This window comes from Carassius auratus, chromosome 22 (assembly GCF_003368295.1).
Source record: "Carassius auratus strain Wakin chromosome 22, ASM336829v1, whole genome shotgun sequence".
NCBI classification, from domain to species: Eukaryota; Metazoa; Chordata; class Actinopteri; order Cypriniformes; family Cyprinidae; genus Carassius; species Carassius auratus.
Genome location: NC_039264.1, coordinates 8,724,359 through 8,739,915, shown reverse-complemented (window position 1 = coordinate 8,739,915; position 15,557 = coordinate 8,724,359). Strand labels below are relative to the sequence as shown.

Below are 15,557 nucleotides of genomic sequence, written 5' to 3'. Positions count from 1 at the left end.
AGTGAACTACATGATAAATAATTTGTCATTCAAATACATCACGAATATGGAAGCATTTGGATTTGTGTCAAATAAGAGATCAAATGTAGGTTTCAGTTTCACCTTAGACTAAATTAATTAGTTTTGGCTTGTCATTTTATAGCCTATATTTTTCATTCTTGTTCTCCTCTGAATACTGTTGTTGTGGAGTGAGGGGAACAAAAATAGCATAGCATAGCTATGTTTATAATGTTTGTGAACGTTTCGAAGTGTCATTTTTTAATCAAATAATACAATCTGCGACCTTTTTGTTCCAAAAAGTGGACACCCAGTTCAGTAGCTGCTAAAAATCTGAATATGTGGAGTGATTTCTTGGTGTTTTTTTCTCTCTCAAAAACGCAATATTATATGATATGCATAGCATATTTTAACCATGCGGCAGATTTTTTTAAATATTTAATAAATTACTGAAGAAATTATTTTTTAATTAAATGACTTTAAACCATTTAACTGATTGTATTAATCGGTCAAAGTTCTTAGTGTCAGTTAACGGTTAACCGGTTGAAATGATACCTAATACTGACCTGTCCAGTGATTGCTGGAGCTTTCCACTTCATTGCATGTGGTGCCGTCACATAGTTCTCGTGCTAGTGGACTGCTCTCGCTCACGTTGTAGAAACGAGTGGCTTCAAATGCTGTATACACACACACACACACACACACACAAAAAATCAGTAAAATTGTCTTGTGCAAAATTAATGTGATTCAAAAAACACAAAGATTGGATAAAACTAAAAGTTATAACTTTATGAAAATTCAGAATTTGTGAGGCTCTTTTTTGATTCAGAAAAGAATCATTGTTCATAAGAGTCATTTGCTCACAAACCGAACCACACTGGTACACTACTTGTAGGTTGTTAAGTGTAATCCGTAATCTCAACAGAAAAATGTGTTGTCCAAGTATTTTTTTTCACTGGATTATTCAAATAAAAGAACTGGTTATATTATGCTGCCTTCAAGTGTTCCTGGAAAGCTTGTACTAAAGAGTTATTACAATGTTAAATTCGGAAATTGGAAAAATAACACTGCAGTAGCCCAAACAGAACTATAATCAATTAAAATAATATTTTGTGAAATTATTCATTACCAAATACAACAAACTTACCTTCCACTATGTTTTAAACTCACCATAAGGACATTCATACACACATATCTAAAATTCAGAGTTTCTCCAATTGTACATACAGCTTTGTTTAGTCATTCATGGGCTGGGAGCTTGTAATCAAGGTATTTCTGACTCAACTTATAAAGCAACCAAGGTTTTATTGCCTTCTTGGTGATGATACCATGATAATACCCTGTTATTATTTGAAATACCATGTAAATGCTATGGTATCATGGTACTGAAAGATTACCATATTCATATACCAGAGTACCACCAAAACCAATACTGCTGTAGTATGCTGCCACCACAATTGTCTTTTATATGGAGTAGGATGGTCCAGACTCACCTGGTTCATAATAGTCATAGACTTTCACTGGCACTGGAGCTGTTTTGCCAACAATATACTCCCTCACAGCATTGAAGGCCACACATGTCATACACTGACTTGGGATCTGTGGAAAAGACAAGATCCCAGCGGACTTTACAATGACAAATCCTTAATACACTCCCCTGACAGAACACCTGGAGATATAGGAGATCTTAACCTCAAGTATTTTAAGGTACAGCTCCCATGTTATGTAAAAGTGCTGCTAGGGCTACACATAGCTGTAGTAATGTGACATTAACTCACCTCGTCAAAGTAGAAGTGAACCTTTCGTCCGTCTACTTCATATCTCTTCAGCCCCACTCGCTTATCCATCAACAGCTGGGAACAGAATGATTACAAAGAGGATTATTTAGCACTGTGAACAATGCAACTTAAATGCTAAAATAAGCTCATATATAATTTAATTAATGGTTTTATATTTTAGTACAAGCACAAAACACACGTGAACCATTTTTTTTATGTGGCTAATTTGGTTAGCCAGGTACGTTTTGGGTCTAAACCAAGATTTTTCATTTAGCATTTAGCTAACTCTGTTGAAGGGAGAAATGCAAGTTAAAGGAAAGTCACTTTCTATGTAGGTAACAGTTGTATACAAGTAAACATTTGACTGCTACACTTGACTAATGCAGGAATTTCTCTTCACCTTCGTACTGTATATCTGACTTTTCAAACCTGCTAGCTGTCACAACAATTCAACTAGCCTGCCAATGAACAATTTAATTCACTGCACATTTCATGAAATTGAACTGCTCAAACTTTTGCTCATGTCATACACTCAGTACACTTCCTTCCATGAGGTGTTTGAAGATATTTTTAATCAGGGTCTGTTTAGCACCCTAACATCCTATTTGTGTGTGTGTGTGTGAAAGAGAAAGGTGGTGAGTGCTCGGACACAGTTTATGAGAGGCCCAGTGTGAGCTGGCGCCACAAGGACACATTCGAACATAAACACACACAAACATACACAGTATGACTGCAGCCCCAAATAAATGACCAAGAGTGATTTGATTTGTCCAAAAGCCACAGCAAAGAGCATGATTTCAGGAAAAAACGCCTTGCTTGTTAGCGTTGCCAAAATAAAAAGTCTAAAAAAGGAATCTTGCTGCCTTAGGGACCAAAGATTGTTGTTGTAATTAGACATTTATAGCCTTATACATAAACAACACTGTTGACTTCACCGTTCGTTGTAAAAAATATTGATTTTCACTGTGGAATATATGAGAAGCAAACAATCTTCCAAGCATGTCCTCCCCCTTACTATAAATTAAAACAATGAGACATGACGGTGTAAGCAATCTCGCTTCCCATAGCGAAACAAGGAATGTGAACAGCCGGGGTCGAGCAATAAACATGGAGCCAGCCAGAGGTGGCTGTGTAAAGCCAGCTCGTTACTAGCTAATGGCGCTAATGAGACATATTCCACCACGGTGAGCTTCGGAGTCGGTTCACGTTATACAGCTCCCGTGATAGCGTACGTTTACTAGCGTGGAGGACATGAGGCCTGGGACCTATAACATGACTAATGAGGGACAATCAGTTGACTGGGGACAGCGAAGGTGACCTAAACCAAACTCCATTTATCCACATACCCCCAGCTGGAGGGGGAGGTGGGGTTAATTGCCCCATACCCCCATAAGCATTTCCTGTTACAGGCCACTGTTGTGGACATTATGGGCCTCTGGATGGTCTGTAAGCCCAACTAGAGCTGCTTGACCTCTTGAGAATTAGGTCACGTATGTGGTGTGTGGTGGTGTTCTGAAATGAGGAGGCAAACTCCACATTTTTAAGAATTGTAAGTCAAATGTTAATCCATGTCCCAGTCACATGTTCTTGTTTAAATAAACATAACTTACACTATCAGAACTTAATATGTTCGTATGGAAACACGAAAATGTACTTCTGTTCCGCGTACAAAATATTGCATTCGTTCATTTGAAACAGACGTGCACCATACCGAAAGCCCTGTACCGAAACAGTCCGGTACGAATACACGAACCGTTACACCCCTATTACATACTCAAATATTCATACAGTAAAGTATACTGTGGTTCATCAAATTTTAGTGAAAATAATCAAAATCGCTGGCGGTGGCTGGCAACTTTTTTTTTATGCTGGCGAGGAAAGAGTTAAGGCTAAGTGTGAATCTCATCAAGTTAGTTTTTTAAAAACATTTTAAGGCTGAGACACACCAAGCCGACTTGAAAGAACTAGCGGCTACGAAAGCTGACGGTGTTGTTGACTCACGTCGGCAGTGATTGGACCAAAAAGCTGCGCTCGAACACACCACAGAGACTACAACAGACGGCAAACTAACATGTGCGTTCTGCGCATGTGTGAGAGGAATTAACTGTATACATCAAAGGTTATCAATAGTACAGTATATATATATATATATATATATATATATATATATATATATTCACCATTCAAAAGGAGAAACCGAAACAAAGATATTTGAGAACATAGATATGCGAAACATAAACAAAGCAGCGCTTGCTTAACATTTTGAATATTAGTAATGTTGATGACTTTAATCAAGTGTCTCATATTGTTAAGAAAACAATTGCGCATTATTGGGAAAGATTACGCAACATTTAAACAGCCTTCTGTCTGTACCGACTTCATTTACATGCTTGTTTTCATCACTTTCGCTTTAATTCTTAAAGACTTGTTTACTAAACTGAACATCCAAGCAGAGCTCTCACTTGCGCAGACAGTCCCGACACCTTTTCAACATGTTGAATCGGGCAAACTGCTGCCGATGTGAGTTTGACGAGAGCCAACTAATGAAACACACCAAACAAACTAACCTGACCGTTGCTTGCTTGGTGTGTCCCGGCCTTTACATTTATTCCAAAATAATAACTCAAGGCAATAATATTTTAAACAATACATTTTATTTGTGAACTTATGTTCAGCTATTCTTTTTAATGGTTTCTTTACACTTTCAGCTATTTTTGAATTTTATGGATCATCAGTCATCAAAGATCGGTAAATACAGGTCACAGAAGTGGAGATTTACTTTCAATTTCACCAAGCTGATTACTCACTAAAAACTCCCACAGATCATGTTTTTATGCCATCTCAAGTCTTATTTTGATGTAACAAAGTGGTTATATCCAAGTTGATGAGTTGTTTACTTTTTTTCCCCATTAATGCCATTATATTATTAATTCAGACTGAATTGTGAATGTGGAACAAGCATAAACACAAGAGGCGGGATTTATCACATGAACCAATCACAGCCGAGCATAACCAGTCATGTCCAGTCACATCACAATGAAAGCACTTCCTCCTCTCACATGACTTTATCCCATTCATTCTCATTTACCCCCCCAACAAACTCACGGCATGCTTCAGGGGGTCTGTTAAAACTCTGTGGGCTCATGGGAGACAAGAGAGACACGGACTCCTGCTGTAACTTAGGTGTCGCTGTTGGACATTTAGATACCTTTTAATGCTATATTTTGTAATATTTGCGCTGTTTAATTCTCACCCAATATTTTGAATAGACACAGCCTCCCTTGTCTCCTTGGAGGAAACGCCCCTGATATATTATATAAAATGTATTTCATATATAATTTCATGTTTTTATTTTATTTGACACAATAAAAATAAGAACGAGTGTTGAGTGTTCTGTGTGTGTTTATGTTTATGTGTGTGTTCGTGAGAGAGTGAAGAGACTGATAAATTCCACATCATATTGCCTCCTTTGAAATGGCCTCCAGATGTAAACTCTGTTCATCTGCCAAGAGGACACATGCTGAGAAGTAGACAAGGAACGAGCGAGAGAGATGCACTGGCCTATTATAGAGACACCTTGTCAATCTTGTGTCTACTTTGAATGTTGTAAACTGTGAATGGTGCAAACAATGGCAAGTTCTAGGAGAGAGAGAATACACAAAAAAGGGCAATCTCACCCTCTCCAAACTCTCGATATCTGCACGGAAGCCAGACAAAAGAGGGACTTCTAAGACAGCCATATTGGATGAGCCAGCATGCAGCCACCTGAGGAGGTACATTTGGAGTTAGAGTTATTCATTCATATCAAACAAGATCAAGTGAATTACGCCTAAAAATGCATCAAATCCTTTTGATGATGTTGTTACCTGGTGCAAACCTCTAAAGTAACGCGGTAGTCCAGGTGGTCTTGGTGGGCCGCAGGGTCTTCATCATCTACAGGAGCTCTTCGTTTGCGGCTCAGCTCTGATCGATTATCAGCACGAGAACGGGACCGAGGAGACATGTGTCGTGACGATGGCTGGATGTGATGTTCCTGTCTGGGTTCCTTGAGATCGATTTTAAGCTGAAAGGCAGGCTTAGCCACCGGATCAGGAACATTGTAGGATACATCAATCTAAAGATGGAGAGAAGGACATAATTGATACTTTGAGGTCAGAGCACCATGGCTTTATCTAGTACCCTATTACAAAGAAATATTAAAGCAGATACAAATAAATAAATATTAAACAGATTTTTTTTGTCCATTTAATTGCCTACCAGGAGTAAACAGTACCACTTGTCACATAAAAATGTAAGTTTTGATTTATGTCCTTATGCACAAATCATGCTAATTACATGGCAAAATGTAGTATTTGGTGTAAGGGGTTTTGTTAAAAACGATGTGTTTGCGCAAAGATGCAAGATTCTTAAAATTTGCATTTCTTTCTCCAAACAACCAATGAACAGAACGTTCTAGGTCAAGGTGCTGACATGGTTCTGGTTGTTTTCGTGGCTCAGAATGGGTCTATTGTTTCTGAGGGACATCTTACCCAAAAAAATTACACTAGACCATCCTATCTAGGGGGTAGATTACAGGAGAAAGAACATACCCCTGGCACAAAATTGCTTAAGTTTTACCAGATCTTTCCATTCTAAAGGCAAGAATGTGAACATTAGTACTGAATTTCCCCTGGAAAGAGAGCTGGCTGTCCAAAGAGGGATTCGCCTCTAGATGAGGAGGAGGAGGAGGAGGAAGAGTACAATTGTTTATCCATGGAGAGAATGTGGGATTATGTTTGCCAGAAACCAATAGTACCTGCATTAGACAGCAGCCTTCTCCTTTAGCGCTGACAAACAGTCCTGTTGGAATGCTGGGTATCTGAACAAAGCGCGAGAGAATGCAAGACTTATCAATCAGATTAACTGTGCAAGTATAAGCAAATACATTAACCGCCTGGCCCCCGTCCAACATCCAAATTACACGCATTTAAACTGACACTGCTAATCACAAGATGGAGTGATGTGCCAAGCAGATGCTGAAAGGAGGGGCGTATCAAGTTCAGGCCCTCACTGAAAATACCTCTCCGACAGTAGAATGTAAAAATGTCAATAGCATTAGTGGGTGATTTGCTATTTTACCACGGCTTTTTGCAGAATCTTCTTATTGTCCCACTGGAGCTCAAATGTTTCTTGGAAATCCAGATTAGTGGAAGCCAGAGATATGGTGAGATTGACCCCACCCACGTATGACAGGATGGCATATTCAGACAAGGCTTGCAATGCCACACAAGTATCCTGTTTTAAAAAAAAAATACAGAAGAAAATAACTTTTAGCCTATGCTTTATCTAATGTACTCTACTTACTGTATCCACCTTATTTTTAACAATAGAGCAGTCGCATGTATTTTTAATGTATGATTTTTTGTTGTCGTCCACTTTCCACTTTTTAAGCAGTACAAAAGCAGTCCGTTGCTGTATGAAGCTGCGTTATCCCAATGATCGTCAGTGTTAGTAACTAGTCAGAGTAGTAATTTTACTTTGTGCAGTAACTAGTAGTGTAATGAATTACTCATAAGATTTCAGCAATAATATTACAGTTGCCATCCATAAAACAGCTAGTTTCTCTTGATGCCCCAACCCCTACTGATTTGAAGTCCATCCATCCAATAATTGCAAGATTTATTTTCATAATTTCCAAGACTTGCAGAGCCACATGAAGTCACCAGGGGTGCGTTTCCCAAAACCATAGTTGCTAACGAAGTTATCAACTTTGTTGGTTACATTGTAATTTCCCATTGCTAACCAACTAAGTTGCTAACAGGTTAGCAACAATGGTTTTGGGAAACGCACCCCAGGGCAGCATGCAAGCTCCAAAAAAAAAAAAAAAAAAGGCTCACATATTGAATCTGGGAAATGGTGGGAAACAGGATTTTTGATTCTTAGCAAATGTAATATGTTGTGTGTGGGGCAGACAGAAAATTTGCATTCTTCATTACATTAAGTAAATATAGTATACAAGTATAACATGAATCTTATATTCACAATAAATCAAGGACTGAAGAACGTAACACAGATTTGTCACCTGAGTTGAGGAAAAACCACCAAGGGCATTCCTTTGTTGCGACAACCATTTAACTACAGGTAGAGCCGATGCCACATCACCAAGGAGTGTGTAGGTGAGTAAACCATAAGCGGTCATCTCAACTTCAGCCGAAACAACTAATAAAGCAGAAAAAAGTTTAATAGATTGAATATCGTTGGCAAGTTGACTAACTGATTGATGATTGATGGATACCTGATTGGGAGAGGCCATCGCTGAAGCCCATGAACGTGTCTTCATCAGTTGCAGTGCTGCCAGTAAGACTCCAATGAGTGAAGCCATCTGCAAAGACAGTTGAACATTTGGGATCAAGAACATGCTAAGCTCAACCAACAACTGTATTTTAATACACGCTAATAAAAGTACCTTGGGTGATGGCCATGTGGTTAAGTCGCCGCAGAGCCAATGGAGCATAGGGACTACGGAGTAATGTAAGTGCATACGCGGACAGTGCAGTAGTATATGGGTCATCAGCAGAGTATGTGTTGCTCTCCAAAAACGCTTTAGCTTTAGCCACAGCAACCTTCTCCTCCTGAATATAAAAACATTCAGAGCAGAATAAGGAGAATTAATTGTTTAATAAATGTATTCGAACCTACTTCTAAGGTGTTGCTAACGTGTAGCATGTAAGCTTTTACACAGCTAGCAGGTGTTTCTTGTGCTAAAGTTCAAATACCTTCACTATCAATCCATTCCAATCCTTCAGCTTTTCCTTCCTAAGAAACATACAACCTCCCTAATGATCTTTCATCTGTTTAGCATCAACGGACTGACTTTTATCTGTACCATATGTCCTTTTTCTCATGGAACCTGGACGCTAGCCCTGAGCAGCCATGCACGCTAATCTGACTGGTATTCTTTTCATCAAGTCGATTTGAGAGTGAAAGTAGTGAATCTTTGAAGTGACTCATTTTGCCTGTATTCTGAAGCCTGCAATGCTACACATTACCAAAGTGACACATCAGAGAGCAGGTGGGCAAGACTTAACCAAGCTAGGTTTAGCGGGAATTAGTGGGTGCTGTTTTGTTAATGAAATCACAGATTGTACAAATGACTGAACCTATTCATTTTAGGGCTGTCAAACAGTTCAGTTATTTAAATCAAGATCAGCTTTAAGTCTAACTCCAATCACTTATAATATCAAACCAAAAATACTTTAATAAACATGTTAACTTTGACAGCCCTAATTATGCACTTTTAATGGCAATGTACTGCATGCATTAGCTGGCCAATGTATAGAATCGTGACTTGGTCTTCATGTGGTTTTAATAGCATTGTCAAATCTCTTAAGTTTGAAGCAAGGAATGTAGGCAGGGTGAAGATTTCAAAAGAATTCCATTGTCTCTGCATGTTCTTATCATAAATCTTTAGATTTAGACAGCAAGCTTCCATATTAGATTACCTATCACAAGGCTGAAAGAAATACTGTTGATTCTTTGCCAGAACATCCATCATCTCACAAACAGGAATGCCCTCTTAACACGGATCCCAGAAATTTGTGCGAAAAGAGACTTCGCTGCTTAATGAGACACAGGATAAACAAGATGTGGAAGATGTGGTAGATCTCTCACCTCGGTTGTAATCCCAGTTTCCATAAGAGCTGCCACCACATACGCAGTCAAGGAGATCTTTCCATGAATCCCACCCTTAAAAGGAATTGGACAGAGCAACTTTCATCAAGGTGATGAGAAATAACACCTCTATAACCTCTTCCATACTTTGATCAGAACTTGTAAAGCTAAGGATTTTTCTAGGACTTCGAAAAGGATCAAGTGTAAACGTTTTTTCGGTCTAAGCTATCCTTATTGTAGAAACTTATGTCTAAACCATCACAAATTAAATGGAGCTTTCCCAGTTCACCCACCTCACTCAAATTTCAGAGATAGTCCAAACTGCTCAGTATTAAACAAAAAGAAGGTCTCCATTTAAGTACCTGCAGGTCTTTATTGAGGATCCGACCCACTGCTGGGAATGATCCTTCCTCCTTTTGATGAGTGATCAACCAGGATTTGGCAGCACGTAGTTCTTCAGGATCAATGAAGATGAAGCCACGTGATTGAGCAAATGATTTCAGTACGAATGCAGTCAACCTGGAGGACCAAGAGGTAACAGATGCCAACACTGATGTCTTATGCTGTGAGTCCATTATAGACAACTTGTAAAGGATTTTAAATCAGTCTTGGAAAGTCTGTCAAACATACGCAAAATCTTGCCTGGATGTCAAGCTGCGTAATATAGTGTGATTGCGAACAAAGTAGATTTTCTTGGAGAATGCCAAATCAAGTATGTTCCAGCATTCAAAGTATGGCTTCCCATTGAGGATGGACCTTGACAGTTGTAAGAAACAGCTAATGGAAATGCTGAGTGACTTTGTCTTGTAAATGCTTTCACCTCTGTGAGTCAACTGTACCAGGGCTCTACAAACATGCAAACCATGTGCTAATTTGTTGTAACCGCGACATGGCATGTCATGACGACATTCCTCAAAGCGGCCAGATGATGATACAAGTGACTTCACTTAAAATAAAAGGTCAATAAAAAAACAATTAGGGAGTTTTTTTGCTGCATGTGCTTTAGGGATGTCAAAAAAAACAGCCAAGCAACACTACAGAGTCCTTGCAGGCCTGGCCTTGAATGTTATGTTCCCCAAGAGAGATAGTAAGACTGGAGAATTGAGCCTACAGGAATTTTTATAATGTTAAGTAATATGTATCAGAGACTTTAGCTGCCTGACTTAGGGGAAAGGTTCTAGTAAATGTTTGGATGATATAAAGAGCAGCAAAGTGAAGGGGACACCCCTGACTCTTAGGTTGGCTTGCACAAGACGTTCAGTCAGAGGGTTGCAAGGTGCCTTTCTCACAATATAACCCTTGTAAGAAGTCGCCTTACCTAATGCTTTGGAATGCTTAGAAACCTCCGCCAGGACTCTCAAGGCAAACAGGGCTCTTAAAATGATCCCAAAACATCTGTGGTGAACCACTCCAAGCATGCATAAACTTGAGGTGAAGAGCTACTAACCTTAAGCATATAATTTTTCAATGTGGTTTTAAGGCACCCCAACAACAGAATTGGACCTGCATTGTGTTAATATGGGTTTCTTCCTCCACGTCTAGAGCATTTGTTGTTGATCCCAGCAGCCTAGATCCCTATCATATTTAACCCAATATATTTAACATTTCACAAAAAGTGGTTCACAGAAGAATGTCAAGCAGGTTTGAATCTACTTTTTTAGTTTTAGGTGAACTAAAGGAAAACAAATTCTGCAGCAACTTTACAGGAGTTTGTGGGATTGCTGGAGGGTGTAGGGTAGATTACTGCCGCATGTGGCTCACATTGGATCCAGACATGCCGATGCCAGCGAGTGATGCCAGAAGATGGGTTGCCAGATCTGGTCCAAGGTCTAAACATCTTTCCTCCACTTTCGAAGGCATCCTCACACATTACGAAACTCTGCTAAAGCTGCACCAACCTTCCAGGCATTTATAAATAAAAGTTTCCACTGTGTTCTTGAACATTAGCTGCTCTTTCCACTGAAGAAGATTAGGTTTGAAGGCCTTGGCATTACTCGGGCACCAAGGCGCTGATGGGGACATTAAATACTTGCTGCACCATTATGGCCAATCTTTTCATTAGGAACCACAATTTCCTGTCCTATCATTCAGCCCAAGCTGGGACATATTAACCCAGCTCTGGAGCTGCTGTTCACCTGGCAATAAATGATCAGTGCTAATAGCTGAAACTGGACCAGAAACAAAAGCAGGGTTGTTTCGGACTTCTATGCATTCTCAGACGAATGTACAATCTGGGAGAGGGTTTGACATACCTACTGGACCATGTCCTAGCAGCTTTAAAATGGAATTCCCCATCAACTACCCAATGCAGCATTCTTAGTGGTGTCAAGGTTTCTCAATTCATTCTTGTTTCTCACCTGTGCTTAACTGTGCAAACATTTTCTCCACTCACATTCTCTCTGCCAATGTAGCATTGCACTTTCCAGAAACAGCAAAAACCAAGGACAAGATAAACATTAGCCTGCCGTCTAGTTGACTACTTTTCAGGATGACTGGTTAATCACTAGTTAAAATGAGTAGTCATGCAAGTTTATACAGGAATGAGGGGTGGCAGGGATTAAGTATGCACCCTACTTTTTGTGATTCCAACAGCCAAGGCTAACTTCATTTTCCTGTAACTCCAGTCTGTCCAGTGGCGGAAAAGGCAATATAGTGGGAGTAGGGGTCTGTTGACCTCACAGAGGGCATAGTTAATGATGGCTGTTCTGAACCACGGGAAGAAATCCCCCAAAACAACCAATAAATCTGTACTCCAGTGACTGGATTCAGGGAGCTTATTAGTAGTTCGTTAATAAGGCTCCAGGGTACAGTCAGTTTGGCATTTTACAATCCATGGCTCTATTAAAAGTCAGACAACCATGCTTAAATAAATGAATCATTTCAAATATTTTCGTGCTAAACAAATATATATCATGGGGACAACATTTTTCTTTGGGTTTTCTTAGGGAACACAAACACCACATGCTTTCAATATGAGGTTTAGCTTCTATAATAAATCAAACAGAGCAGAAGGGTGTGTCAATATATGAAGAGATTTGAAAAATAATGAAACGTGTCGTGGATGTTTGTGAAGTTCACCTTTCTCTGACTGGAGATGGGGGGTTAAATAAAGGCCATACTAGAAACTAAAATATGGTTTACGCTATTGTAATTAAAGCCAACTTCTTAGCAGACACAGCATGTACAGACTTCACACAGTAGAGGCTTACCACATGCTTCCGGAGGAATCTCTCTCCCCAAAGGCACTGTAGGAACCATCCTGCCTCTTGTATGTCAGTTGCCTCTGATAACCTGCCAGGTACATTAGAAGACCCAAGGCATTGTTTGCAGTGCGTTCATACAGACCTTCAATCACTTTAAAATAATTCTTCAGAAGATTAATAATCAGGACGACACATTTAAGAATGAAAACATGTCTTGTCTTGTACCTTGCAGTAGGTAGTCAGTGGCCTCTGCCTCCACCTCTGAGCTGAGCTGATGGGTTTTCTGAAGGTACTTGAGAACAAAGACGTTGGGAGCGAAGTGGATCATGTTCTGCTCCCCACATCCAAACGGGAGTCTGAGGAGCTTGTCGAGATTTTTGAGAGTAGGCCCCATAACATCACCTGGGCCACAAAAGACTGTCACAATAGCAACTGCATGTCTAAATTAAAGACACTTTAAGGTGAATTAGTTGCTTGTTCTGCTGGGTGGCTAGTGGCTACACTAGAAATTCATCCTCACCAATCATGGCGGCGGTGGCTCTCTCTGAGCCTGGTACCACATTGTGGGGGACTCCCAGAGTGAAGGCCTCATTGTGGTTCTCATCTGCATCTTCTTTGCGCCAGATCCTAAACTCACCAACAGAACCCCAGCCAGTGGAGAAACCAATATGCCGCACCTGAGCAGGGAGTGGTCCAGCCCACTGCAGAATCAGGGTCTCGCTGGATGGCTCTAGGCCATGCCCCACCTATCACCAGAAAGATTATGTAACCATAAAACCAGACTATAGTGATAAACTGGTATACAGCTAGGCCAAGATATTTTGTCTGGTCTTTTTTAAATTGTTTTTAAATAGTTTTAGGTACTTTTCAAGTGGTCCATCTGGAAAACCAGATAAATACAGTGAAGAATCGAAACTGAGAAGCACGGTGAAGGTGTTTTTTATTTGATATATAAAGGCCTCTTTCCAAATATTTATTTTTCGGAAACACCCTTTGAAAATGCTGAACTGATCCATGCATGACATGGCGGAGATAGGCATGCACTCATTCAGAGTAAAACCAAGCATGACACACTTTAATTCAATAACAACATGGAAACCAATTAAGTTCTACTCAAAAAGCAGTTTGATGAATACTGCATTTAACAGGCACAGGGTGCTCATAAAAAACAATTGCCAAGTCTTGGCAAAAGCTACCCACATCACCTTAAGCCTACATAGACCCAGTTTGAAATCTCACATTAATAGACAGTCTCCCTATATGATCAAGATTTGTTATTATATTAGACATGTGCAATGGAACATGACTCAACATCCAACAATGAATATAGGTCCCTTTCAAAACAAATCTAGCCGCGTCTATATGCAATTTACCAGTGCAACAGAGTAGAGGTGCTGGATGTGAATAATTCTGTGCCAGTGAGAGCTACTCAATGATAATAAATCACTGGGTCTTTGCAACGGTATTAGCCAGTAGAATATGACATCATTAGAGTGGGGAGCAACAAACTAAACATAGCGATTACTAACACAACTACCGTATTTTCCGGACGATAAGTCGCACTTTTTTTCATAGTTTGGCTGGTCCTGCGACTTATTGTCAGGTGCGACTTATTTATCTAAATGAATTAGACATGAACCGAGAGAAATAAACTAACAGAAAACAGAAAACTGTCTACATCTGCGAGAGGGCGCTCTACGCTGCCAGAGATGCTGCTCTTCTGTAGTCTACACTAAGCTGCATATAGCGCCCTCTCGTGGCTGTAGACGGTAATGTTTTCTCATGGTTCTTGGTTATAAATAAATGCGACTTATTGTCCAGTGCGACTTATATATGTTTTTTTCCTCGTCATGACGTATTTTTGGACTGATGCGACTGATTCTCAGGTGCGACTTATAGTCCGAAAAATACGGTAATTTACTAGAGGCAGAGACAAAAAATGTATTGCCCCATTCTATTTAGAAAATGTTTAATTAATTGATTTTAAAAATATGTTTGAGTGAATGACTCAATGACTCACTCAAAAATACTTCACTTGTTCCGTTGCTAAAAAAAAAAATCAGCATTTTTTAAATAAATCTCTTGAATGAATGAATCAATGACAAAAAAATTGTAACAATCGTCTATCACCACCTATTGGTGAAACAATGTAATAAATATTGTAATCCGCAAATGTTATTTGAAGCACCAATTTGAAGCGAAAATTGCTTTCAAAAGATGATATTTCCCATTTTAATCGCAACCATAGACATCAGTATTTATATCCAAACTATAAACTATTATCCAAATACATCTGCGGTAATATTAATGACTGTAAGATAATAATGTGTGGTTGAAAAGACTGCTTGTGAAGCGGTTTCATATCCAAACATGATAACTGCTCTCTCTGTGATAGTGGCAGTGCGAACACGGATTTGAATGTTCTGATATGACTTTGTGAATGTTTTATTAGACACAGACGAATCATTGTCATTTAGAAATAAGATTGTGTGGGTTTTTGAATCGAGATCACAATTTTTTAATGATTTATCATGTAGATCTAACTTGTGGTCTTAAAATTGTATGAATCAGATTACATCCTATACTTTGACCTAAACTCCCATCCTGAAATGCCATCTATATTTTAGGGTGTACTCACACTAGGCATGGTTGCCTTGAACCAAGTCCTAACGCGATTGTGCCCCCTCCCCACTCCACCGCTGGCCTGCACTCACATTGCACTTTACTTTCCAGGCCGGAGCACTCTTTATGTTGCCTTCAAGTGCTATTGGAATTATCATAAATACTAGTTTACCAATTAAACATTGGATATGAACGAAGTCTCAAGTCGTATTTACTTCTGGGAAACACAGAGATTTATTTGATACTCGAGTATCCGAGTTAGGCGGGCCATAAACTTTAAACATGGGGAGGGGACAATTGCTGTCAA

General features: G+C 39.4%; 1 protein-coding gene across 2 annotated transcripts in view; it reads right to left on the bottom strand.

Annotated features, from left to right (window-relative positions):
• cpamd8 (C3 and PZP like alpha-2-macroglobulin domain containing 8) overlaps nt 1–15,557 on the bottom strand; it is a 40,127-nt gene that overhangs the window by 7,598 nt on the left and 16,972 nt on the right. For both annotated transcript variants that reach the window (XM_026197529.1, XM_026197528.1), the window contains exons 25-39: nt 13,149–13,374; nt 12,854–13,030; nt 12,635–12,716; nt 9,788–9,944; nt 9,426–9,500; nt 8,221–8,386; nt 8,050–8,136; nt 7,837–7,973; nt 6,894–7,049; nt 6,571–6,633; nt 5,642–5,889; nt 5,453–5,540; nt 1,776–1,850; nt 1,491–1,596; nt 564–674 (exon numbers count right to left, since the gene is read on the bottom strand). In XM_026197529.1, coding sequence (XP_026053314.1) covers nt 564–674; nt 1,491–1,596; nt 1,776–1,850; nt 5,453–5,540; nt 5,642–5,889; nt 6,571–6,633; nt 6,894–7,049; nt 7,837–7,973; nt 8,050–8,136; nt 8,221–8,386; nt 9,426–9,500; nt 9,788–9,944; nt 12,635–12,716; nt 12,854–13,030; nt 13,149–13,374 — 1,954 coding nt within the window. The remainder of the gene's footprint in view (nt 1–563; nt 675–1,490; nt 1,597–1,775; nt 1,851–5,452; nt 5,541–5,641; nt 5,890–6,570; nt 6,634–6,893; nt 7,050–7,836; nt 7,974–8,049; nt 8,137–8,220; nt 8,387–9,425; nt 9,501–9,787; nt 9,945–12,634; nt 12,717–12,853; nt 13,031–13,148; nt 13,375–15,557) is intronic.